General features: G+C 43.9%; 1 protein-coding gene across 1 annotated transcript in view; it reads left to right on the top strand.

The window, feature by feature from the left end:
* Nucleotides 1-26810, top strand: part of C2CD2 (C2 calcium dependent domain containing 2) — a 33638-nt gene extending 6828 nt beyond the window's left edge. The window contains exons 3-14 of the mRNA XM_031062148.1: nucleotides 3127-3246; nucleotides 3575-3676; nucleotides 6668-6790; nucleotides 7064-7190; nucleotides 10796-10904; nucleotides 12939-13000; nucleotides 14618-14757; nucleotides 16979-17150; nucleotides 17928-18041; nucleotides 20383-20510; nucleotides 21627-21939; nucleotides 26468-26810. Of these exons, the coding sequence (XP_030918008.1) occupies nucleotides 3127-3246; nucleotides 3575-3676; nucleotides 6668-6790; nucleotides 7064-7190; nucleotides 10796-10904; nucleotides 12939-13000; nucleotides 14618-14757; nucleotides 16979-17150; nucleotides 17928-18041; nucleotides 20383-20510; nucleotides 21627-21939; nucleotides 26468-26694 (1737 nt within the window). The 3' untranslated portion in view covers nucleotides 26695-26810. The remainder of the gene's footprint in view (nucleotides 1-3126; nucleotides 3247-3574; nucleotides 3677-6667; nucleotides 6791-7063; nucleotides 7191-10795; nucleotides 10905-12938; nucleotides 13001-14617; nucleotides 14758-16978; nucleotides 17151-17927; nucleotides 18042-20382; nucleotides 20511-21626; nucleotides 21940-26467) is intronic.
* The last annotated feature ends 691 nt before the right edge of the window (nucleotides 26811-27501 follow it).

Below are 27501 nucleotides of genomic sequence, written 5' to 3' on the forward strand. Positions count from 1 at the left end.
GAGGGATGGCAGAGGACTGAGGAGGAGCAGAGACACAAAGGTACCTGAGGAAGGGCAGGGAGCTCCTTCCATGGAGAGAAGGGTGTTTGTGCCAAGGGAGGTGCTGGAGGGAGAAAATACCTTCATATTGGTTTATTTGTGCTGCTACTTACTTCACCTCGCCCTATTTCTGCTGATTTAGGAGATGTGTCTTGCCCAGAGGTAGGATCAAAGAGAGCTGGGGGGTGACCCCTCTGGGAGCTCAGAATCAGCTGGTCCCAGCTGCTGTGCAGGGCTTGGTTTTTAAAGAACAGTTTGTTACAAAAGTGACAGGTTTTCTAGACTCTAAAACACAAAGGGTTGGTAACTGGGGATGTCTCTGGTAAGGGAGAGTGGGAGAGACAACAAGGAATATAAATGAAATTGAAGAACTCTCTTTCTATCAATCCAGATTCCTCTGTTTTCTTGTGGACACCTCTCCTTCTTTTTTCTCCCCCTACCAACCAGAAAGGGCTGCTTTGTCTGGCCCTCCCTTCTGCAGCTCTTCATCTGTGCAAAGAAAATGAATTTGAAGAAGCAGGTTGGAACAAGGCAGGGGGAAAAGGAGCAGAGCACGGGAAGCTTCAGTGTTTTTCTTTGTGTGCCTGCCATGGGGGAAGTGGCCTACATATTTCTGCTTGGGTCTATCAAAATCACCTGCTACACTTCTAAAGGAATGTCACTCAGCAAGGGAAGCAGCAGTTGCAGTCTCTTTAATCACCTTTTCACCACTTGTGGCAGCATTGGAGATGAAAACAAAGCTGCTTTCTCTTCAAATTCTAGCCCAGAATTCTGCTTCTCTCAGTATGCTGACTCCATCATCCATCCCGCTCCCAGAACAAAGGGATTCACCTGACATAAATGCATATTATTTTCCATTTACAAACATGGAACCACTCCTTTTGATGATTGGATTAGAAGTTGACAGGTGACTGTATATGAGTGCCACAGTTTTTTTAGTAAAAGGGAGGGCAGAAGGGGAGTAGGGCTTAGTAGATGTCATTGGCAGGAAATAAATTAATCAAGGAGACTAAAAGTCCAAACTTCACTGGTCTGGGCTTTGAAATGAATGGTAAAAATACATTAAAAAACTGATTTACCATCTCTTGACAAAACACAGAAAGAAAAATGAAAGTTCTGCCACCTGCAGTGTCTGTTTCCATCCTTTACTTGGAATTAAACGTGATTAAGAAATAAGTGACACATGAACTCATTTGCCAACTCTCTGGCCACACTTTTATTTCTTTTAAAAACATTAATCAACCATGTACCTGGCAACCTTGGCTCTTGGACATCCAGAAATTCCAGATGAATGGCTCTACATTGCATGTACAGCAAGTCCAACTTGTTCTGACTGCATTGAACTTCCTATAAATGTGTGGAAAAAACATATATGGATGATAAAACACTGCATTTATGATGTGGAAGTGGCAGCAGTTTTTGCATCAAAACCTGTCCTTTTTCCTCCTCTTTCCTAAAAAAGAGGGAAGAACCTTTTCCTTTTTGAAGTCTTTAAAGAGTCACCGTGTCAATCTTTGAATGAAAGGAGTGATTCTGTGTTTCATGTCATCACAAGTAAAATAAGCAGCTGGAGGTAGCTGGGCTCTTTGTTCTTGTTAGCTATTAAAAATCCTTTCTATTTTACCATAATACTGGGTGTTGGTGTTTGTGTGGGATTAAGGTCAGAAGTCACTTCTGAAGGAATCTGGACTTTGGGAAACGGGAGAGGTGAGGAAGACTCATTTGTCCACTTCTAAACTATAATTTGCAAAGATACAACCTGAAAAGGCAAATCTTATTGCTTGTGGGTGTGGTTGGGATTTTTATTTGTCATATCCTCCTCCCCACCCCCTGCTCCTTTGTAATTAAGTCTCTACCTTAATGGATGTACTCAGGCCCTTGATAAAGCCCTGGCCATCTTTAAAATGTACCCCAGAGAGCCCAGGGAGATGAAATGTATTTAAGGAGAGACTGATAAGGATCTTCCAGGAGTTACATGATTCCTCTCAAAGCTTTCAGCTTCAATTCCAGTGCCCATAATTGGAGCAGTAAGTGCACAAACACAATTTAATAGCAGCATGCAGAGGTTTTGTCAGGCAAACCTTGCAGGGAATTATTTGTCTGTGCATTGCATTGACCTGGTTCCCTCTGCCTGAGTCAGTGTGAGGAGAGCCCAGCTGTCCTTCCCACAGTGGAGCTGTGGGGACAGTAACCACAGAGGGACAGTGACAAGCAGCTCTCCTGCACCACCAGCACATCTGTTTGCAAAACAAACATGCCTCTGTGGTGTGATGAATAATTTCTGACTTCCACCCCATGGGCTTTCCTGTGCTGCCAGGAACTCTCCAGGAATTTCTGCACACTCCAGGAATTTTGCATGGCAGCTCCAGCAGCTCAGTCAGTTTGCAGAGGGGAGGGAGCAAAAACTGTCCACTGTTTACAAACTCAGTGTGATAACAAGTTAAATTACTGCTCCTAAAAGTGTGTTGCAGTCAAGTGGCACTCAGACTTTCCCCAGACATTTAGCTTTGTCACCACATTTCAGGCTTTCTTGGTTTGGTCGAAGGTTTGAATAAATTCTTAAAGGCTCCTGCTCCTTCTTACCTACTGAGAACTGGAATTACTCAGACAGAATCTGCTGCTGTAGCAGCAGGTTTATTCCAGTTTCACATTTTCTTTAGTTTCACTAAACTAAAGATTGTGTGGTAAGTCAGCTGCTGCTCAGAGCACAAGAGAAAGAAGAACAAACATCTTTGACCTCTTGGAGCTTTTAATACATAGATCTGTGAAATTGAAAGGAGTCCTTGTCAGGCAAGGAGTTACTTCTGAATTAGATAATAACACAGAAGAAATGTTGGGAAATGCCATAATTTGCAGGTATTAGATTTCATGTACAGATTTGAACACTTGAACTATGTGCTTTTAGAAGAATGTGCAGAAGGAGGTGGGAACATGAATGAAATTGCTTAGAAATTTCCCACCTGTGCAACTTAGCGTAATTCTGCTAGCTTCAATTCCTTTCTTATTTTCTTTCTTGCCTTCACCAGACCTTCTGAAGATTTAATTTGTTTCCCCCTTTGTTTCCCTTCATCCTTTTCCTTTTTCCAGGTGGTTTCTTGCAATGTTGTGGGGGATTCTGTGAAATTCCTCGTTGCTGCCTCAGCCCCTCCGCCCGCGGCTGCCGAAGCTCAGTCGTATTTTGTGAAGCTGTCCCCAGTCCACCTGCAGGTGAAGTCTTAAGTGTTGTTCTCTCTTCTCTTCCTTTTGTTTCCCCTCTGGGGCAAGTGGTAAATACAGAAATTAAGCTGCCTCTTCAGGAGACTGGGGATAAATAACATGTTGGGTAGACTACTTGGGTATCTAGAACAATTCCCTTTTTTAACTGGCATGAACTCTCAAACTTTAGCAACTTCTGCCTCCTTAGAGTGTCCCTTTGAAGTTACCTACTCAGAAACTGATGTCATTCTTCCTGTGCTGAGCCTTAGCCTGAAGATTGACCTACAATTTCCTTACAGGCCACCACAACAACTCTACAATAACTCTTTTCCTTCCACAGCTTCAGCTCTCTGTGAAAGACAAAGGGGAAGATGTCAAAGTTGAGTGGTTCCTCATTAACACCGATGAAATCAACTTTGAAATCCAGCCAGCAGTGCAGGAGGTCAGTCAGTTTTATTTGTTGTAGTAATAGAGCAGATGAATCTTCATCCCCTTGGTCCAAAATGTGGTAAAGCATCTGCCTTGGATCATCTATCAAACCCCTACACCTCTGAAATCCAGCAACACCTCTCAAGATCATTGAAACAAGTCTGTATTTGACAGACAAATGACTTTGCAAACATGTTTCATCCAAATTCAAGGTGTGAAAAATGTCTGTTCCTAAATATCTTCTCTCAGAACACTTCTAAAATAATAAAAAAAAACCCAGTTGTGATGGTATTTCCATCAAAGCAATTAAAACGTTGCTCCTTCCCTAATTTAAATCAGTTTTGAAGTCTGGCAGCAATAGATCAGAAATGGCTGTGAAAAATACAGTTATTTAAGGAAATGATGGATGATCTAAAAATATTTTGTTGCTTTTGGAATTGCACCTGGTCTTTGTGTATGAGCACTGATTCATTGAGCCATCCCCTGCAAGATTTTCATCTTGACTTCGATTTTCTTCTGCCTTTGACCCTTCACAGTTTTTTATTTTTGGCACAAATGTGGTGATTTAACTGTTTCCTACAGCTGTGGGGGAAGACTTGTTTGTATTTTGTGAAGTTGTTTGCTTGACTGAAGGCCTTGTTAAAAAATAATTTTATTGTAGAACTGCTTCTAAAGAGCTGTACTGAGAGAGCTACAATCATAATAATTTATTACCACAGCTTTTGTCTATAAAAATGTGAAACTCATAGCTAAAGCCAGACAAGCCTTTTGAAGTGTGTTTTAATGTAGGTTTTAACATGCACACATAGCATGTAAATGACCTTCATGTGCTGGGGTGGCATGTTGATTATCCACATTTGAACAGTCATTAACTATTAAATCCTTCCTGACAAACACAGATGACTCTGGTGCAGTCACTGGACTTCACAATCAGCTTTTTGCTAGGTGCCCAAGTCCAGTTTTGCAGAGTTGCACCTGTTCTGCTTTGCCTGCATGTTTAGAATGAGCCTGTTAAGTTCTTTATTCGTTAGAGGGCTTTGTTTTCACTTTTGAAGTTTGTGTTAGCACTTATGGAAGAGGAGAGGTAATAAACAAAGGGCTGAAACCTGTAAGCAAGCTACACTCCAGCTCCTAAACTTCAGTGTCAGCTTTTGTGCCTTGTTTTCTTCCTCTTTCAGAAGCAATACTGTGTGTACAAATAAATACCTCTAATTACTTGTGATTATCTGCACAGTGGTTTTGACATCACTCAAGCTGGGTGTAATAACCCATTTTCTCTTGGTAATGGCTGGGTGAGCCTGAGTTGTGTTGGGCAACCTGGCTGACTGGTAGGGTTTGGATTTACACAATTTACATCATGCGCTGATGTGCCCCAGGCTGGCTGTGCTGTACACCCCTAGCCCAAGTCAAACCAAAGTGAAACCTGTTGCCTTTATCATTTTGGGGTGGCAGTTAAGCCATCATGGCTTGTCTTGTCGAGGCAGTTGTGGTGGAGAGTAACTTTCCAAAAAAAGGATGGCTAAAAATGAGGCAGAGCTGATAGGAGGCTCTTTAATCAATCTCCTTTCCAAATAACTATGGAAACAACAGCAAATACCTATGAGCAGAAGTCCAGTGACTGAGGTTGCTGTTGTTACTGTTAAATAACAGATGTCACATTTGGCTGATGGCAAAGATGTGAGGCAACCGGGATTTTACAATTTAGGTAAGAGCAGGGGAGGGAAATTGCCTCCAAAACAATGAAGACTAACCATAATTTGTCTGCTTATTTAAGTAACTTAAGTAATGAAATTGCTGTTACCAAGGCTTTAAAAAGCCTAATTTACTGTGATCTTTATTAAAGTGAATGAGTATTATCTGTTTCCTTGGTGGTTATTTGAGGGCACATGGTGTAAATGCAGCAGATTTTTGTGGGACTGGCCAGTGCTGTTGTATGTTTTGAACATGTCATCAAAGGCCAGTTAGGTAAGAAGGCAGTACAACAGGATTTGTGAATGTTTCTGTAACACCTGGGTAGCTGGGGAAGGGCTTTTACCCCCAATCTCTTTGACATGTCATGCAAACTGCACATCAGTGAAGTCTCTCAGTGTGGTATCAGATAAAAAAAGATGGATGGGTCCTCTGTTTTTAGGTCAGATCTTTGTCTCCTATTCAGTCTTTCCTTTAGAAAAGAAACCTCAGTGAGATTTCAGAGCTGTTGGGTTTCAGACTGTCCTTTCTGGGACAGCTTGATTTTAAAATCGGTGCCCTGTAGGTACCTGAACAGACAAAAATTCCTGAGGAGCCTGCTGTGAAAAGCAGGCATTCTCTAGGAGCACAGGGAGGGCAGGGACACTTCAGTCTCATCACACACCTTGGAATTAATCATGTGAAGCTACATGTGTGTGCACAAACTCTTTGATTTGTTCTGACCCCTCAGATGTTGTGGTGCTAGGCACAGATGGCTCTGAGATTTTTTATGGACAAAGTACAACTCAGTGCCCCAGAGCAGCCCGACTCTGTCCATACACTGCACTTTTCAGCAAGGTTGAAGACCTCCAGGAGATGCTATAATTTTTTTTTCAGTGCAGCACAGGATTAGTTTCTTCTCAGCTGCTGCAAGCTGGCATAACTCCCATTAAATCAGTGGAACGGTGCAGATCTGCTTATCTGATGACCTGATCTGCTCTCTCAGGGAGTGCAGAGCAGAGCAGAGTCTTTCAAACACCATCCTAAGATAAAAACTGTTAAAGAAACTTCTGGTTTTGTGGCTAACAGCTGTGTCTTCCTGACTGTCAGAACAGCATGAGTTTTTCAGTGTTTAATTCTTTAATGCATAATGGAGAAATTTAAGTAATTCTTTGCATGATCTGTTGTTAAATTCACTTGTTGGCAACAGAAACCATGTGTCTCTCTCTGACAATGCTCATGTTAGGTGGCTTTGGTGATATAGATATATACCAAATTAATTTTTGCCTCAACTTCTTCTGAGTTTTGAGAAGCCTGGTTGTTTGTTTCCTCCTAGGGGCAGACAGCAGGGACATGTGCAATATCTGAAACGCTCAGAGATGTCTTGAAGAACCTCTTCAGCTCAGCTTCTCCATCTGTAGAGCTGAGTGTGAGGCCTGCAGATACAAAGGAGGTTCAGGTAAGGCTCATTCCTTCCAAAATCTTTCGAGGAGTGTCCTTCATGCTTTTATTACATATTTATTACTCACAACTGAGTAAGTTTAACAGCGATCAGTTACAAGAACTGGGACACATGTTTAGAACAGCACAGCTCATGGCAGTGGAGACTTTGTGGTCCCACGTCCCTTGTGGCTCCTTGTTGGTGTTCCAGCCCAGCTTCCCTGTGCCAGCATGGCACCAGGGCTTGGTGCTGCCATGTGCACAGTGCCCTTGTCCTGGTTGCCTTTTGCAGAATGTACAGAACACACTGAGCCTTCTCCCTCAGGGCACCAGTCCTCCCAAGCCCCCGAGGGCTCACGAGCTGAAGCTGCTGCTGAGGAACATCGCGCTGGAGCCATCGAGCGACCTCCGTGCTGCAGGTACCACAGCCCAGGGGTGCTGCTCCTCCTCAGGCTGGCCTGGGCTGGCTTTTCTTACTGTTACAGATGGATATGAGATGATTTGGTCTCACAATTAAGGGATAACTGTTGTGTGAATATGAATAAAAGCTTTAGTGATGTATGGTTATGTTATTGTGGTTTAGATGCCCTCTGTTCTCCCCACAGTTCCCTTTCCCCGGGGTGCTTAGGGGGTGAGGCAGGGCAACACCTGAGCTCCAATGCAGTGACAAGAAAGCAGTTTGCACTGATAAATGGCACAGAAGAGCTGGCTGACAGACTTTGGGAGGGGCCAGGGCTGGCTGATGCAGCCCCCAGGGGTATAACAGACTGAGCATCCAGCCTGAAGATGCACTGGCCTTGTGATATCCATGAGGGGCAGTTCCCAGCACTGCAGCTTTTTCCTTATGTAGTCCTTTGTTGTATTTTTGTTAAGGTTTAATGAACCTTTTTAAATTTTCAAAGTGAGCAGTTGTTTCTCACATTACTTTTCATTCAGCTGAGGTAATGAGGAAGTTCTGGGTTACAGCCTGCTCTTGAAAGAAGGTGTAAGAAATTGTTGTATTCTGAGAAATAGACTTCATAGAATCACAGAGTGGTTTGGGTTGGAAGGGACCTTAAAGCTCATCTCATTCTACCCCTGCCATGGGTAGGGACACTTTCCACTATCCCAGCTTGCTCAAAGCCCCATCCAGCCTGGCCCTGAGCATTCCCAGGGATGGGGCAGCCACAGCTTCTCTGGGCAACCTGTGCCAGCGCTGACTTAATGTATATTTTAGTTTATTGGAGTATTTAAACATCTTGTTCTTCTTGTACAAATCCATCATTGCTGAAGACAGATTGAAATGACCACATGTATAAAGCTGGCTGAATATTTTCTGGCTTTTAGTTTTAATTTCTAAAAGTTCTCACTTTGGCTGTACCCAAGATGAGGGGCTCAAATCCAACTCTCCATTAGCTTCTGGCAATGACATTGGCTTGATTCAATGTTACCTTATTTTTCTTTACTTTAGAGTGATTTGCAGATATGTCTCAGACTCTCCTCCTGTATTAGAAACTCCTGAAAGGTATTTTTTTTTGTTGTCAGGGACATTTTCCCCTAATGAAGTGCCTCTGCAGGTAAAGGAAGAAGGTGCCTCTTGCAAGTGGAGAATGAAGCCAAAAAAGAGGTCTCTGCCTAGTGGAGTTAGTGTTGGGTTTGGAAAGCAGCACCAGGCCTGTCTTGCAAGGCTCAGACTTCTCCAAGTGCAGATTGAGGCACAGCTCAGATTCTCTCAGCAGAGATACAGATTGGAGGCTCTGTTGTTTATGGCCACTAAACAATTCTGTAACAGGATTTTTAATGGAAGCTTGTGGCTGCTAAATTGGGCAAGGCAGTATTTTAGATAAATACATCCTGCTTGCTGTTCTCCTTTTTCAGTTAGAGGTAATAGTTTTCTGCCCTAGAGTCTTGTGTAATGCTGCTTTGCTCATCCTGGTTGGAAGTGATCCCCTTAAAAATCTCTGCAGAGCTTTTTTAAAAAAAATTAATTATTTTTAAAGCAATTCTGGAACTCTTGGCTGTAAAATATCATTTATCAATAAAATATGCTGGCAACTGCAACCCAGTCAAGTGGAAGGTGTCCCAGCCCACAGCAGGGGCTTTGGAATGAAATGATCTTTAAGGTCCTTTCCAACCCAAACCATTCTATGATTTATTATTACTCTACAATTTTGTAGTGCAGACTAGACTTTCCAAAAGATTGGGTCATTTTGCCTTGCTTTAAAAGTCATGAGATGAGATATCTTTGTGTGCATGCAGTGCATAGAACAGAAGATTCACCTTCTGAAAATCCCTGCACCTTCGCAAAAAACAAGAGGAAAAAGAGACAATTCATGTGCTCTGCTCTGGGAACACAGCTGTTGGGAGGCAAAATCCCCATTTGCCATTCTAAAAGGAGATAGAGGAATTTTGCTGGTTCCCCAGCAGCTCCTGGAGTGTAAATATTTGGGGCTGAGGATGAGAAATAAAGCTTCATAATGAGGTTTAACTGGTACACTTGAAATCCAGTGAGAATCCTGCACAGCTGGAAAGGTGCTGGCTACTGGACATAACTTGCTGACTTTTAATTAATATTCCCTAACAATAATGAATTATCCTATTGGAACCCAGGCTCCATGGGACTGTGCAGTATTTCAGACACAGGTACACAGGGGGCTGGGGAGGGGCAGCTTGTCCATGCTGATGAAACCATGGATGATTGATGGATGCTGACAGGGTTTGTAGGAGCTCTGGCTCTCCTGTAGATATCTTAGTTCAGCTGCTGAATATCCAGTAGCAGAACTGGTCTCTGCTTATGGGCTGTGCCAGTTTTTATCTCCTTAGTTTGTGTATGTAAACAAAGGTCACCGTAGATTTTGTGCCAGGCGCTCTACGGGGAATAACTAAGGGCAAAAGTGATTTCTGCTGGTGAGGAAAAAGCAGTAAATTGTTTACAGCAGGGCAGAAAAGCTGCAATACCCTGTTGGGTACAGTTGGTTTGTGGCTCAGGTGTGGTTCCAGGGTCCCTGCTCAGACACTTGGCTGGGGGAGCAGAAAGCAGCCCAGGTCCCTGAGCTCAGGCTCAGCCCCTGTGAAAGCAGCTCAGCTGCTTACTCTGGGCTCAGCTTGGATCCCAAATAAGCTGTGTGTACACAGTGCTTTGGCTCCTCTGATCACCTTGCCAGGCCCAGGGTGCCTCTGTGCCTGAGACAGGGCTGACCCACGGCCTCAAAGCATCCCCAGAGAGCAACTGAGAGCTGCTCATAGCAAATACAAACCCAGATTCTTCTGGAGAACTGGGGGCAGTGGCTTTTGTTTGCTTTGCACACAGTCAGGACTGAGCTTTTGTTGCTTTCCTTGATGTGTTGGAAGTGTGGGTTTAAATTATTTCTGATGTTGTCAGAGCCATATTAAAGAAACTGTTTTAAGAGGAGCACATCAGGGAAACTATTTCCCCTTGGAGCAGCAGTAGAACTACTCTTAATATGCCAATTTGCAGCACTATCAAATTCCGAGATCAAGGCAGAGATAAGTCGGCAGCAGTGCTTTAAAACTTGTTAAAAACCACAGTGCACGAACCGCTGGGAATTAGCACTGCTGTCATCAGTCACTTGCCAGCAGAAAAAGCTTATTTTCATCTCCAGATAAACCACTGTGACTGTGGCCAGGGGGAACTTAGAAAACTTCTGTTTTTTTAAAGCAGCTTGTAAACAGCTTTACTCCCTCCCCGCCTCACACCCACAACATCACCTGCTCACTCTTTGTCTCCTCATCTTTTTGGATCGTTTTATGCCTGCATTTTGTTGCTTCATGGCAGGATTTAAATCGGGCTGTCATGTTTCACAGTGTGTAGGGTAGTTCATAAAACAACAGTGATGCAATAGTGACCTTTGCCATGAATATCCTCGGTGTACAAGCCAAGGGAAGGCATTTATTCTGTGGGAGGGTGAGAAAAGGTCTGCAAAAGTCTGTTCAAAAGTGCACTGTGCAAGGAAAGGAGGTTTCTTTGCAGTAAGTGGCCTCTTGGTGACAGAGCATTAATAACTGATCTTTCTTGCCCTTACAGGCAGCACAGACCTTGTGTGTATAGTTCAGTTGAATGACCCTATGCAGAAGTTTTCCAGCTCTGTAGCCAAAAATGCTGCACATCCCTTTTGGAAGGAAGAGTTTATCTTGTAAGTAACTTACCTACTGAGAATACTTTTACACTAAAGCACCTCTTTTTTTCTTGAGCTGTGTGAGAGAAAAATGGCATTTTGAAATAGGTCCATTCTTGGATTTTGTCTGTGTGACCTCAGAGAAATCTGGAGCTGGTGGGAACTTCAGGATCTCTAATTACCCTCTCTATGTATATGAGATACAGGTCTCTAGGTGTTCCATGGCAGATACATTATTCTAGTAGATGACAGCAGTCACAGGCATAATAAATCACCTCATGGTTTCCTACAGTGCCAGAAAAGAAGTGTTAGCACTTCTTAGGTAGCAAAGTTTAGCTGCCTAAAAGCTAGCAAGGTTTTCCTAAGTTTTACTAGGTTTTGTTAGCAAGGTTTTGAAGTCACTGTACTGTGAAAACTGCATTTGAGGGGGTCTGATGTCTCTCAGTTCCCTCTCCTGAGTGGAAAAAGCAAATGTGTAAAAGCAGTTGAGCATCTAAAAGAATGGTGGCCGTGACTAAAAAGGGACTGTAAAACTCCACTAGATTTTCTTTCTCCTGTAAAACAAAAAAAGGGACTTTCAGGCAGCCTACACAGTATTCTGTGATTCACACAGCTGCTGTAAATAAGGTCAGAAGTGAGCAGTTCTAAAACAAAATTTATTTTCACTTTCTAACAGCAGAGCAAAAATGGCTTCTGAGGTGCATGAGTTTAGGAAAGGAGGGACTCAGTGATAACTTTGTTTTCTGAAGTATCACAAGGTGCTTCAGCCAGTGGCTCTGTGATTCACTTCAGCCATCTGTTGGTGGAACAGCACCCGTGCTCAGGCTTGCAGAGCACACAAGTTCCCAGCAGTTTGGGACAGGAAGTTTGCAAGAATAATACCCTTTTCCAGCTGAAAGGGCTGAGAGAGGGCAGGCAGGATGTGATTAACTTGACAGGAATTTGGCCTTGACACTAGGAATAATGCTGGGGTTTCCACACTGCTTTTCACAAGTGCATGAGGTGAGCTTGGGGGCTTTTACAGATAAATGATTAGGATTTTGGCAGGGGGTTTTGAACTTCTTTCAAATTCCCACACACAAACCTCTGCCCTTTTCTTTCTTCAGAGCCAAAAATATCCTCCACTCTGAACACCACAGTACTGACCCCCATGTCAGACTCTGCTTTATCTTCATGGCAAAGCAGCAGTAGGGACATCAAGGTGCTCCTTTCCAAGTTTTGGGGTGCAGGAAGGGTGGAAGTGGCAGGGAAAAACTTCAAATCTGCTGTATAGATGATGTGCCACAGCATCTGATGGAGGTGGGGTGTCTGCAGCCAGGATCACACCATCCTGAAATGGGAACATGGCAGAATGAAATACATGTTTGCATGCCCTTAGGGTTTTTGGCAGAATGCCTGCTGAGAAAGGTGTAAAATAAAGTTTTACTGGAGGGTTCCTCAGCAGGCACCCAGTTTGCTGCACTGTGTCAGTCAGAGGAAAGGTTTTATATCTGTTGTCTAGTCCATCTTAGGAAGTATCACGTGTAATTCTGAGAATTCAGTTCAGAATCCAGTTCACCTGGGGTTTGTCTCACAGCAACTCTTCTTGCAGCATCCTTGAGTCTTGTTTTAGAAAAGTGATACTGACTCTTCTCATTTAAAGCTGTAACTACTTTTGTTTTCTTGCATCTGTCCTGTTTTTGCAGGACACTTTCCTGCTTTGGCAGGGATGTTGGTTGAACCTGTTCCAGCATCTTGACTTACAAATTTGATCCTGCCAGGAAAAACAAAACTTTTTGGTGTTGTGGTGTAGCAGTCAGACTAGGAACCATCTTCAGCTCCTGGGGAGAAGAAAATCCTCTGAAATTCAACAAATTGAACCTGTGCAAAAGTGAGGGAGGTTCCCAGGCCATGTTTTTTTACTGTGATCCCTTCAGTCACTCTTACCCACCTGCAAGGTGTAGTGTTTGGCTTGGAGAGGGCTGAGAAAAGCAGGGGAAAGGGAAGAACCTACATGGGAAGGAAAATCTGCTTGGGCTGCAAAGACCTAATGTGGTTTTGTTTCCTTCACAGTGAACTAAGTGCCAAATCAAAAGCATTGCAACTGCAAATAGTAGAAGATGGAAAGTTGGATAGTAAGTATTTTAAGACTGAGTTATTTTGCATGATCAGCGTGTGAGCTTTGCTGAGTGTTGACAGAAGTCTCCTTTTATTTCTGGATGGCCACAGAAAGTGTGAGATCTATCAGAAATCATGTGTGGAAGGAAAATACACTGACCAGGTGCCTGGCTTAAGGTTACAGAGAATTTTTTGAGTTTCTTTCTAGATTGTCAACATACTGGGAGTCTTCCAGGTGCTGGTATCCTGTATTTTTCCATCTTCTAAATATCTAACAGATCCACTGTGAATCTTTTTGGTTTCAAATTAAGCTTTTGAGTTCTTTCTGTGGCTGAAGGAGAATAATAGGGGTTGGTTGTAAATCCTTGCTTTTTAAGTCCGAGGGAGTGCCTAACAATTCAGGTATGAAAATCACAATCAGGTGTAAAACACCCCAATTCTAATTATGTTGGATTAATTACAAAACGTGGGGGGTCAAACATTTTTACAACTCAATTCTGTTGTTTCAGAATTATTTATAATAATCTAGATATACAAAGTTGTGCAATACCTTGCTTATGATATGTGATTATTGGAGGGATTGTGAAGTCAAAAGCTTTAAAAAATTTCTGATGTGGATGCTATTTTTTATTTTTAAAAGAATACGTATGTGGAATCAGCAAACTTATGTTTTTCTTGGACAAAAAGTAGTCTTGACTGTACCTAAGCATCTTTAGTCTTTCAAACAACACCAGGAATGTTCTACATCGTAACTTTCAGCCTGGTTTCCTGAAGAAAAAGGTCCCAGTGGATTGCACTGACAATTCTCTTCCTCCCCCTCTGTGCCTCCGTACCTGCTGAGCTGTTCTTCTCCAAAAAATTTAAATAGAAGACTCAAAGTAGAATCATATTAATGGGCAGAGTGCTGAGTTATATGAATATAATGTAAATCCCTACTTGTATAATATAGGTGTATAGACAAGAGTTTATTAAACCTGTTCAAATTGTAAGTGTTAGAGAAGATTGTTTAATACAAAGTCTCAGCACATGTTCTGTGGTAACTTGACTCCAAAAGACCAGTGAAGTGTAGGAATTCTTTGTTTTTAAACATTCTGCTTTGCACAGAAAACTAGGATTTCATCTTTTAAATCATTCAGTACCTTTGCTAATAATTTATTCTGATCTAGTGGAGCTGATAAAGTCAGGGAAGGAGCAAGAGAATTGCTGAAGTTTTACTAAAGTTCAAATTAAACACTGTTGTTGTGATGCATCAGTTAACCAGGAATCCAGATTGCCCTCTGAAATGAAAGATGCAGAAACTGGTTATGGAAATTGTCCAAGAACCTAATAGTTGTTTCTTTTTTTCCCTAGATATTCTTCATAAAAGGGAAAAATAATGGCCAGAAAGAACAGTAAATAAGTAATACTTCATGGTTCCATTTTTCCATTCCATTCCTGTTTCACAGTATTAGGCCAGGCTGAGGAATAGTCATAAAATGGCAAAAAAGCTGTAAAATGCCACTTTTCTGCCCCGTGGTGTAGAACCAATTACCGCGATTTTTTGCCTGAATTTTTCTCCTCCTTTCCCATATTCTCTCCCTTACACATCCTGGCAGCTTAGCTCTGGGCTGACCTTGCTGATTGTGTTCTTGCAGGTCCTTTATCCGGGCAGGTGACTGTCCCTCTGGACCTGTTCAGGAAGCAGCCCTGTGGCCAGCACAGCTTTGCTCTGAGCAGAGGGGCCGGGCAGAGCAGCTCAGAGCCAGGGCCCGGGCTGGGCTCCATCACTGCAGAGGTACTGCTGGGCTGGGGCTTTGGGGTGGGTGTGTTCCTTCAGGAACTGCTTGGGAATGCTCACACACAGCTTGGACAGGAGCACTCTCTGCTGGGTTAGGAACTGGCTGCATGGCTGGGCCCAGAGAGTGATGGTGAATGGTGCTGCATCCAGCTGGGGGCCAGTCACCAGTGGTGTCCCTCAGGGGTCTGTACTGGGACCAGTTCTATTTAATATTTTTATAGACAACATGGATGAGGGCATCGAGTCCTTCATTAGTAATTTTGCAGATGACACTAAGCTGGGAGCTGGTGTTGATCTGTTGGAAGGAAGGAGGGCTCTGCAGAGAGATTTAGATCTGTTGGATGGATGGGCAGAGTCCAACAGCATGAATTTAATAAGTCTAAGTGCTGAGTTCTACATTTTGGCCACAAAAATCCCCTACAACGTTACAAGCTGGGAATGGTGTAGCTGGACACTGTTCAGGTGGAAATGGACCTGGGGGTGCTGTGGTGGTGTTCACAGGGGTCCCAGGATGAGGGAAGAGATGAGAATCTTGACTCCATGTTTCAGAAGGCTGATTTATTATTTTATGATATATATTATATTAAAAGAAAATTATATATTAAAACTATACTAAAAGAATAGAAAAAGGATTCATCAGAAGGCTTGAAAGGAATAGAAAGGAATGGAATGATAATAAAATCTTGTGACTGACCAGAGAGACATTGGGAGCACCTGGAACAGTGGGAGGTGTCCCTGCCGTGGCAGGGGTGGCACTGGGTGGGATTTGGGGTCCCTCCTGATCCAGACCATCCCAGGATTCTGTGACTGATCACCCCTGGCTGCCCCCGGAGCCCCTGAGCCCGTGGTGTGAGCAGATGTGGGATGCAGCTGTGCAGGGCTCCCATCCCCTGGAGCAGAGCTGGGTGGCAGCAGGATGGCAGAGCCCAGGCAGGCTCTGGAGGGCTCCTTTTCCCTGGCAGGGTGTGTGGGCAGCACACATCATGCTGTCTGATCCCTCAGCAGGGCTGATTCATGTTTGCTGTGCTCAGAACATCTCAGCTGCCTGCACTGAGGTCACTCCCCACAACGCTGTCACTGGTGCCTGCAATCCCAGTGTCCCCTGAGCCAAACCACTCCTGAAATTTCCCTCTGGGTTAGAATTCATTCAGCTCCTCAAATCAATGAGATTTTCCCTGCTGGAGTATCAGGTACTGCACAGGAGAAGTTATGTGAAGTATGTGTTGTTTTTAGGAAAAAATTTTCACCGAAAGAATAATAAAATACTGGAATGCTCTTCCCAGGGAGGTGGTGGAATCACCATCTCTGGATGTGTTTAAAAAAGCTTGGACATGGCACTTGGTGCTATGGTCTGGTTGAAGTGTTAGGGCATAGGTTGGACTCGATGATCTCAGAGGTCTCTTCCAACCTCCTGATTCTGTGATTCTGTGATCTCATGTTTGGGCTTGTGGCTGAGTCAGAGCAGCCTGTTCTGATTGCAGCTTGTTTGTGTCTTATGGGATTTTGGAAGGAATTTTGAATGATTTTGAGACAGGACCTCTGAGTTGTTTTAGATGATGGGGTGTATTTTTCTTATCTTCTACATAGACAGGAAGAGTGAGTTCATCTCTCATCTTTACTGCATGGTTCAGAAGGTCACAAGACCCCTAGTTACAAAATAAAATAAATAAAAAGTTACAAAATAAAATAAATCCTTTTAAGGGTTTATTGACCAATAAAACACTGCCAACAAGGATATTTATGAATTTGACCCAATCCTTAAATATTTCATCTTATGGACCCATGCTACAGTGTAAACTTTGTAAACTTTCTTAACTAATCATGTTATGACACACAAACCTACAGTGCTGCATTCTGAACTTCTTATTTACCTTTGTAACTACTTTTATTTTTTTCTATATCTTAAATTCTAAAACTCTAAACTTTTCTCAATTTAACATAACGTATCTCCGCTTTAAACCATAAATCCGCATTCTCACTTCTAGCACCTAAGTTTGGAAACCTTTTCCAAGGTCTCAGATCAAATCCTGTTTTTAATTCTAAACTTTGGCTTCCAGGCCCAAAGTTCTGAGAGTTCCCTGCTTTTCAGATTCCAGTGGTGTCTTATTGAAAGAATTAACTCTTGAGTTTGGCTCAGCAAAAGCCTAAAAGGAGTACCAGAAATAGAGTCCTCCTTGCCTGACTGTGCTTCTGAGGTGGTGTTTTTTTGTCTCCTCAGTTCTCTTTTATAGAACCCAGTGAAGTGAAGGCCAGGCAGGTGTCCTCTCCAGTGCTGGCCTCCAAGATCGAGAAGGACCGCACTGTGATGCCCTGTGGGACTGTGGTCACCACTGTCACTGCTGTGAGAACCAAACCTCGTCTGGAAGGGAGATCCTCCCCCCTGAGCACAGGTCAGCACCTCCACATCTTCCTCCATGGGCACCAGGAGAAGCACAGGGGGCTGGGATGGCAGGGAAGCACCAGTTCCAGAGTTCTCTGATGTGTTGGAGTGGGGTTGTTGTTCATATTCTCCAGAATCAGGATTTTAATTTCCACCAAAACTTGTTTCTTACAAGAGGAACAGTTAATGTTTCTTTTAATTCTGTAAATCTTCACCATGGTGTGATGATGTAGAAGGCCTGGATTTTGGTGGATGGTTTCTCACATGACAAATGTATCAGAGGTTTGCTGATAACAAACCATCCTGTGCCTTCTAACCCTGATCTGTAGTATCATCTCTGATGAAACTTGATGTTACCTGGTGACAAAATACTTTTTAGCATGTCCTCCAAGAGCAGATTTTCCAATTTTTCTTGGGAAAATTATAAAAGTAAAACCTGTGAACAGCCTTGGTGTGAAGCATCACAAAGATCTGTGTGCTTTTAAGTTGTTAAAGCAAATCTTTTATTAAAGTGGGTGTTGTCTAATGTGTTACAGTAGAATGTTTAAAAACATTCTTTCATGTTTTAAACATTTAAAAAGGTCTTAAAAATTTTAAAAGGTTTAAAAAAATTCTCACACTTCACTGGTCTTTTAGGGTCAGGTTTACCACAAAACATCTGTTGAGAATTTCTGTTAAACAGTTTTCTCAAATATGATTTGAACAGGCATAACTGGTGTAATAAATTCTTATTAACACAATAAAAATGTCTTGACCAGTTCAAATAATCAAAAAACTTGGTCCTCAGATTCTCCTGTGAAAACTCCAGTTAAAGTAAAGGTGACTGAAAAGGATTTCATTGTTGAAGCCCTCCATTCTCATGGTGCTCCAGTCAGCAAAACTTTGTCATCTTCAGATACAGGTAACAAAAATGTTTGGGGCTGCTAAGGAGAACATTTCTCTGTTCTGTGTGTGGGATTAATGTGATCCTGTTAAAATGACAGCCAGCCCATGTGGCTGCTGCCTGTCAGCAGCACTGGGGTGTTTTTGTTACAAAGCACTGTGGTTTGGGCTATGGCAGCCTTGCAGTAAAAGTCTGGTTTTAATTGGCAATTTAAATTACTGGTTTTGAATAAATAACAAGGAGCTGTGGTTTGGAGAGGGGAGGAGGCTGCAGAAAAGCCAAAAGAAAGTATTTTCTCTTACTTTTAAATGAAAGATGCCTCCTTTTATAAAGGCACAGGGGTTGCTGCACTAAATTAAAACCCTGTGACAGGCATCTCTATGTCCTCTGTGTCTGAAGAGAAGGCAGAGGCTGGACTAATGTAAGGAAAACTCAATTCTCTTCCTAGCCCTGCCACTGGGCTTTTTTTGGGCTTGCTGTGCCCATTTGTCCTCCTTTCTAAGTCACCTGGATACAGCTGAAATTCCTTCAGAGTGTCAGGTGACATTGACAATAATTATAAATTCACTTTGAATTCTATATAAACCTGAATTTGTCTCTGGAGAATTTACCTTTTCAAGATGCAGCTCTAAATATTCAGCGCATTTTTCAGTCCTGTGTGTGGTCATCACTGAACCCTTCAGTGGCTCTGTGGTCAGGAGTAGTGACAGATGTGACCCAGGGTGGCTGCTGTGGAGTTCAGTTGGCTTTGTACTGTTCTGAGTGGGGATTGGACAACCTGGAGATGATCTGGGCTGCTCCTAGCACAGTCAGGAGCTTTCTGAGAGACACAAATGTGTTGGCCAGCAGATGTGGGGAAGGGCAAGAAGCAGCAACCATGAATAGCTGTAACAGCACTTGGATCTTTTCCCATCTCTAGGGTAAGAAATACTCTGACACCATGAAGCAGTGTGGTATTACTACATCAATTTGGGAAATGTTAAGATAGTGCAAGATTTCTGAGTTGACTCTCTGAAGTGTTTATGATATTAAAGACACAAAACACTTACTGGAAAATTCACCTGGAGACAGCTTTTTCCATATTGTTATGGACAGTGTTTTTATTGGGAGTGCAGGGGGATTTCTGTGAAGTGTTTATACAGTATTACAGGAAGAATTACTCATTCAAACAAAAGCCAAATGAAAGAAATACAAAGGAGCTTTTGGGTATGGTATGGCAGTAACTTAGGTAAAAGTTATTACAAACATCATGGCAAAATAGCAGCAAGCACTCTGGAAAAGATGCTGTGTGTGTGCCATAGTTCTGAGTGATGGCAATAATAAGAATTATTGCAGGGGCTGGGGAGATGGAAAAAGTCAAGGTTTGAGATGAGTGTGCAGACATGCACACATTTTTAATTCTAGGCCTCATCTTTTCTTACATTACTGTCACAGTAACAAAAGGCACTGCTCAATTTAGTTAACACTGGTGCTATTCCTTCGTCTGTTCTTTTTGTTGTTGTTAAAACTCTTGCCAGAAAAGTCCACCTCAGGCAGTTAAACATGGGGATTTTTGTCTTGTTGACTTCCTTAGCCTTGTTTGTTCCTGAGCTTGATGAATTTGATTAATGTGTATTCGTGTCCTAGATGCCAGAAAGGGCCATGCTTAAAAATAAACTCGTGTTTGTCAGTAAAGAGCATTTTATACAGAAGATTTTATATTCCTGTGCAGTGGTTGGAGGGGAAAAGGGAGTGCACTTTACAGGATTTGGAGGCAGCTACTTCCCCACCCTATCACAGTGCCATAGCAAAACTGGAAATGCTGAGCACGGAGATCTGGAAAAGCAGCAAAATAACAAAAAAGCTACCTGAGGAAGTAGCATCATCTGCCAGCCTTGTACCATGTTAGAACTATGGTTCTTCATGACTGGGATAATTCATGATGTCCCCACTGTCACCACAGGGCAGCAGTGCATTGAAATAATGGGGTGCTTTGTGCAGGCCTCCAGAACCTCCTTTGTTCTCATGGAAAGGGTTTGTAAATGCCATTTTGGTACTTTTCCCCAAAAATGGGTGACAGGAGAGAAAGAAGAGCACCTACCCCATTATTTCAACATGATTGAAATAATGGGGTGCTTTGTGCAGGCCTCCAGAACCTCCTTTGTTCTCATGGAAAGGGTTTGTAAATGCCATTTTGGTACTTTTCCCCAAAAATGGGTGACAGGAGAGAAAGAAGAGCACCTACTCGCTATGTGCTGAATTGGCAAATTTATGCTGTTGATGCCATTTCTGTGAATTTTAAATCAAGGCCAAACTCTGGCTGTCTCTGCTCTGTTTTTTCCTGTTTCCTTGCCCCTCTGAAATGCTCCTTTCTTTGCAGAGCTGCTGGTACTGAACGGCACCGACCCCGTGGCAGAGGCGGCCATTCGGCAGCTGAGCCAGTCTGCCAAGCAGAAGCTGAAGTCCCCTCGGAAGAAAAGCACCATTATCATATCAGGGGTGTCCAAGGTAGAGCAGAAAATACACTTAGAGTTCATGCTTAGCTCTGGAAAGCCTTTTCTGCACTGACTGTAGTGCTAACAGGGCTTCTGTGTCCCTGCAGGATCCAGTTTTGTGTGCCAGGTTATTTCTGTGACTGTTTCAAGTTCAGCCAGATCAGGGTGTTGGGTGCTGATGGTTGGATTGGACAGCCTGACTAAAATGCACTGTGTCCTTGGATAGGAGTGGTGTTAGGGATTTGGGGAAATCAATTTAGGTGAGAGGCTACATATAAAAAACAAGAATGTATTGTTAGAAGGCAAAGCTAATTTCTTATTAAAGGTAAGAGCACACAGGCAAGCAGGGATGTTTTCACTCTAAATGCCAAGTCTAGCCCATGAATGTAAGGAAATACACACACATATGTATATATCTGTATGTATATATATATGTATATATATGTATATATATATAAATATATATAAAGAAATAGCACTTTAAATTTTGAAACATTAATACAATACCACAGAGATTTTCAACGATCCAGTGCCAGTCTGGAGCCACGTATTATATTTAAAAGCTGCATGGTTTTGGGCCTTTTTTTTAAAGTACATTAATTTAGATACTCAGCCTCAAGTTTTATATTTTTTATATTCTGTGTTTCACTCATGTAGGGAAGATGCACTGAAAAAGTAGGGAAAATTTTTTTACTTTCTTTCAAAGCTGTTAAAACCCTCTGGAAAATCTCTGGTTCTCTGGTCTCTGTTCCCATTGTTTGTTCCAGAGGGCAAACAATGAGACAAGATAAAATGCTTTGATGTTAATTTTCTTAGAAGGACCAAAAGAAATGCTGACACTTCATTAGCAGCACAAATAGGGGAGTCCTGTTATTTGTAGTGGGGCCAGGGATAGGTAGAAGGCATTTCCTTAATTGATTTTTTCATTCATTTGGACTTTGCAACATGATTAAAACTTTGCTAAATGCCCCTCTCCTTTAGTAGAGCTAAGGAGGCTTCAGGTGGTTTGCTGATGGTCCTGAGCAATACCAGCACAAGTGTAAAGAGTTAAAATAACTCTTGCAGGGAGGTTTGTTTTTCTCCAGCAGGATGACTCGTGTCAGTGTTGTCTCTTATTTCCACTGGGCAGACCTCTTTATCTCAGGACAGTGAAGCTTCACTGATGATGGACTATGCTGCAGCCATGGACAGCTCCTGCAGGGAAGCAGATCCACCCACTGTGGAGGAAAATGTTGCAAAAATCACCTCTGACAAAAAGCAGTCACCGGATGCTTCAGAAAGAGTCCCTGGCACCGACCCACAGCAAAGCACCCACAAGACCTGGGGTTTGGAGAATGGCAGCCAGCAGTGGGACACCAGCACACTCTTAGACCAGACCTCTGAAGAAATATCTGGGAGCTCATTAAGTGTTTCAGAAACTGGGAGCATGAAAAAATCTAAAGGTACATGATCCTCACTTCCACTTCAGTGACTGCTTTCTCTGTGTAATTGGCTGCAGTAGTTCTTCCTCTCTTATTGATTTTTTTTTGTCCTTCAAACTCTTTGTGATTGTGGTGTTGGTTGAAGTTGTTTTACTTGCAGCTCTCTGAGCCAGTCAGGCTTTCTTACCCTCCCCTCCATGAGGAAACAGCTCACCCTTAGAAGCTGGCAGCTCATTACACCCAACTCAGTTATTTGGGAGAGAAATCACTAGTCACATTATCAATTCCTCAAGGAAAACTGTGTCCTTATAACCCAGGACTTGCCCTGTATTGCCAACCCCATTAGCAGGGTGAAGATGGCAGGGATCCACTCTTGTTTTCCAGTCTATTCCTCTTCCCCTTCACCTCCCTGAGCACAAGGCTGCCCTCACTAAAGTGTGTGTTCAGGGAAGCACCACAGCTGAAGCAGAAACTGCCTGCTGGACAGATTCCCCCTTTTCACTCATTTCATTACAGATTCCCCCTTTTCACTCATTTCATTAATGCATAATTTGCTAAAGAAAATGTAACAAAAGTTAATTTAAGAAGTAAATTAAGGCATCAGATCATTTTGCTTAGGTAGTTACAAACCTGAATAGCTGCAGTTTGAAAATGTCTTAGGGTTCTTTGTGTTTCCTTGGTAAATCCAGCAACCTCTGAGCACTGGTTTGTGGTAAACACAGGGGCTATTAGGAAATCTTACAGAAGGGTCAGTGCAGTGGACAGTGCCCCAAACAGGCACACAGGTTGCACCTTAAAGTTGCAAAAAACATTGTGCTTTTCACTCATATCCATCCCTCTCTGCTTTATTATTTTCTATCCTTTCCTCACCCAGAGATCCTGGGAAATGGCTCACTACAAAACCTCCCTGTTTTACTGGATTTTCACCCCCCTCACCCAAGGGCAGACACTGGAGCTCTTTGTCAGGACCCTCCCTTGGAGCTTTCTGGCCTTCCCACAGCTGGACTGCTCCACATGAGAGATCAGGAGGGTACAGCAACAATCCCTGTCACACACACGCCCAGGCACTGGAAAGCCTTGGGTGTGTTTGGGGTGAGGGGAGTGGGTTAGCTGTCAAGGGATTTGGATCATTTTGGAGCCTGGAAAAGCTTAGGAAGCTGTGTGAGAAACTGCAAAACCTCTGGACTCATGTTATTCTAAAGCAAGCAAGTGGAAGTTTGTATGTGAGTTGTTGTCTAGTTTTGGGTTTCCCTGTGCGAAGAGATGAGGCTTCTAGAGATCCTTTTCACACAATTCAGTATAAGACTGCTAAAAACTGCAAAATATCTCTGAGTTGTATCATCTTGAAAAAATACTTGGAAAAAACTGGCTCAAATCCCTTTCATTATACACAGATGTCTTTGTGGAAGTCTTGAATCTCTGCTTTGTCACAGCTGAGTAGCTTTTATGGAGTAAGATGGGAAAACATTTCAACCCCCCTGCCTTCAGTGAGCTGTGAATAGTTCAAGGCTTCTGTTTATCAAATGCTTTCCCTTAAAAAAACAAACAACAAAAAACCCCACCACAAATAAAACCACAAATGCAACAACAAAAAAACCCAAACATGGCAAAAAACCCAAACAAAACCTCTTCTGCTTTGAAAAGCCTTTTGTGTGTGTTAATGTCTTAAAGCTAGCACTTTTTTTTGCTCTTGCATATTTTTGTTTGTTTTTTTACCTTTCTGACTTCCTCTTTCTTACCCGTTCCCTTTTATAAACTTAAGATGACTGCTATGCCAGCCAGAATTAATTACCTACACAGTAAGTTATTTTTGTCTCTTTTTTTTATCCCTAAGAAAATGTAGCTTTACAATGAGACCCTCATTGTAAAAACTGAAGCAAAAATTAGTTTGACACCCCTTTTCTTCTTCCCCTATCCATTCCTTTTCTCCTTCCAAAATTACCTTCCTGTGCTGAGGTGTCTTTGCAGACCAGTCTGCTGTGACAAATCATCTTTCTGGTGGTTGTGCTGTCCAGGAGGGTCACACAGAGAGGGCAGCAAGGAAACCTTGGAGGGATGCTCTACATCAATCAAAATCTGCTCATGAAAACTGTGTGTGACCCCATAACTGGATATTCATGCAAACAAAATTTATTTCAAAACCTGCTGCTTATAGATTTTTAGATTAAACTTTTCTGGCTTAATTTACAGAGCTACCACAATCTCAGCAGGTATTTACAAAACCACCTGTGTGAAAACTCTTTTGGAAGTTGGGAAGGAATGGAAAGCCATCTCTGTTGGTATCCTTGTAGATGTGGAAGGGAATCTTCCTCCATTAGCACAAATGAGATTCAGAAGTGATCCCACCCCCACCAGCATTTTCAGAACACCCCACATCAGTGCCCTGAGTTCATACAGTGCTCTCTGCTCATCTCCTGCTGCTGGGGGCAGGGCTGGCACATAGATCCTGTTGAACTGGAGGATTAAGCATGCAAACAGCACATGAACCAGCACATGAACCAGCATGGGCACTGCCAGGCTGCTGCCCTGCCCTGCCCTCCCTCCTCCCAGGGCTGCATGTCTGCACAGCAGCCAGAGCCACTGCCAGGCAGCATGCTCCAAGCTGGCTGCACACTGCTGGGCATGTGGCAAGCTTCCAGGCAGCAGAGGCTGAACTCCAGGGAGCTCTGGTGTCAGGGGTGCTGCTTGTGCTGAGCCTGTGCTGCTCCCAGGGAAGTGCTGCCCACGGTTTTTCAGCTGCAGGGAGTTGTCCCAGGCCACCGGCACAATTTTTGGAGCATTCTTAGTCAGGTGCTGTTTCCTGGTGTAGAAAATCAGTCTGAATGACAGAATGGATGGGACTAAAGATCTGCTCAGGGATAAACCCTTGTGTCCTAGTGCTGCTGGGCAGAACAGCTGCCTGCTCAAACAGGAGCTGCACAGCAGTGAGGCCTCTGCATCCCCCAGCCTCTGCACATCAGCAGCTGTCACTGTCCTGGGGTGGAACACTGCTGCTTTTGTGCTGCTGATGGCAGCTTGAAGTGCTACTGCCTTGCCAGAAAGATCAGTCAGGGGCTGATGGGAGAGCAGTCAAGATTCAAATCCACAGTTCTGGTTGCTTTCAGCTAATTTCTGCTTCCCATCCCATTGTGCCCTGTGAGGAGAGTCTCAGCAGCTGCCAGAAAAAAACATGTTTGAATATCCTCCCAGGTGCTGAGTGCTTAGCCCTTAAATTACACAGTAATAAACCCAAGAACACGTTTATGACTGCTTTGGTGTGCACAAAGCAGCGTCTGGCTGCCATGAAATACCTGTTCTGCAGCTGTCACTGTGTGCAAAGTGACACAGAGGCCTTGGCAGGTGCGAAGGGGACAGACATTTAATTCTAGCTGTGGCAGTGTCCCGTGAAAGAACTGCATTGTGTGTTGCTTTTTGTGTCCATTTGCAGCAGGAGGAAAAGCAGAATGAAGACCATGCCATGACAGGAATTAATAGCTGAAGTTGGAAAGGATCAGGAAACCTGATAGTGGTGCAGGGGGGACGTGTGGAAGCTCTGCCAGGGAGGTGACTGTCCCCACTCCCAAGTCTGACTGCCAGAAGTTCCTGTGCTGGCTTGTCACCTGGGTCCTCCTCTGTTCAGACGGGCTTTTGCCACCTGGGACAACAGCCCTACCAATTCCATCCAAAAGTGATGCTATTTTAATGCAGAGCTGATGTCCCAGCCAGGCTGAGTGTTGCTGGGAGCCTGGAGCAGTGTCCCTGCCAGCTGCACACCAGGCACACATGGAGAGGGAGGGTGGAATTTGGCAGAATAGCTGCAAAAACAGCCCAAGCTTGCAAAGAGAGGAGTAGTGATAGCTGCTGTTGGCAGCATGAGTCCCTGGTGAGATGACAGCTGCAATTGCCTTGGCTGCATGCTGGGTTTGACAGGGGGTCAGGGGAAGGAACACGGCAAAATAAAGCAACTTAATTTACCACAGGAGGGATTTGGGCAGACTTCTGAACCTGTTGGAAGCAGATGTAATATTATTTTTAATCTGCTTGAAGTGCATTGCTATTCCTAACAGGGTTTTAGAACAGCAAATGCTTTGTGAGTGTTACTCTGGGTGGTGCTGCTGAATTTCTATGGAACACCTGCTGCCTGGCTTGTACACAACCACTGCACATATGTTTACTGCCAGGTACTGCTGTCCTGCACCTCAAATTAAAATTTGCTTCACGTGGTGCCTCACAGGCTGATCTTCACCTCCTTTGATCTCTGAAACAACAAAGAGTAACATTAGTTCCTCTTTTTCATTCTTTATTATAAAATCCTTTCTACTTTACTGGTTGGAAAGATTGGATGTGCCTCTTTGACACTTGAGAGCCCAGGGTACAACCCACCCCAGTCGCTGTGCATGTGTGTGTGAGCACTAGCGTGGCCTCCAGAGGAGCATTAGGAACTAAGTGTAAGGAAGGAGCCTTAAATCAGAGGATCAGCTTTTCTCACTCGTGCTGCACTTAAAGCTGAGTCTCAAGAGGACAGCAGCTTGTTCTGTCTAAAGTGTCCTGCACCTTTTTCCCTGCACAGGTGGGATTTTGAAGAAAAGCGCCAAGCTGTTTTTCCGCCGGCAGCACCACCAGAAGGACCCGGGCATGAGCCAGTCCCACAATGACCTGGTGTTCCTGCAGCAGCCCCTGGCAGAGGAGGGCCGCAAGAAGGGCGGGACACTCTCCAGAATCCTGAGCAAGAAGCTCCTTTCCAGGAACAAGAGCAAGAGCAAACTGAACGGGGCCTCAGGAGAGCCGTACCTATGAACCCAAACCCTCTCCTATGGGATTCCTGCTCACCACTTGAGCACTTGTTTACAGAGCAGTACTAGAGAATACAAATATGGCTGATGGCTTGCATAAAAGGATGTTCATTATTAACAGTGGTCTTTTTGGTTTATTTTTCCAAAATGCTTTTTCTCTCTGATGATGAAGGCGCTCCTCCAAATACGAGCAGTGCTGAATGTGTCCAGCTTTTGGAGGAGTGTGTGGTTTCTTCTGGAAAAGGAGGGAGGATGAAGAATGGTGCAGGTGGGGACCAAGAAGGCACCTGATGTCCTGGGGTGCACTGGGAGGAGCATTTCCAGCAGGTAATGCCCCTGTGCCCACCCTGGGGGCACCTCTGGCTGCTGTGTCCAGCTCTGGCTCCTCAGCACAGCAGGGCCAGGAGCTCCTGGAGCTGAGCAAGGGCCTGGAGCAGCTCCGTGCCCAGGAAAGGCTGAGGGAGCTGGGGCTGCTCAGCCTGGAGAGGAGCCCCAGGGAGAGAGGGGGCCTCAGCCTTTGGCTGTCCCTGTGGCTGTCCCTGGCTGCCCCTGTGTCTGTCCCTGTGTGCAGAGGTCAGAGCAGGCCCAGGCTCTGCTCCAGGCCCAGCAATGGCCCCAGAGCCACGGGCAGGGCCTGAGCCCAGCAATTCCCCTGCACAGGAGGCACAACTTGTGCCCTGGGCAGTGCCCAGCCCTGAGCAGAGACCAGAGGGGCTCTGGGGGCTCCTCCTGGGGACATTCCAGAGCCATCTGGACCCAGCCCTGTGCCCTGTGCTCTGGGATGGCCCTGCTGGAGCAGGGAGGTGGCACC

This window comes from Geospiza fortis, unplaced genomic scaffold (assembly GCF_000277835.1).
Source record: "Geospiza fortis unplaced genomic scaffold, GeoFor_1.0 scaffold17, whole genome shotgun sequence".
In the NCBI taxonomy this organism is placed as follows: Eukaryota; Metazoa; Chordata; class Aves; order Passeriformes; family Thraupidae; genus Geospiza; species Geospiza fortis.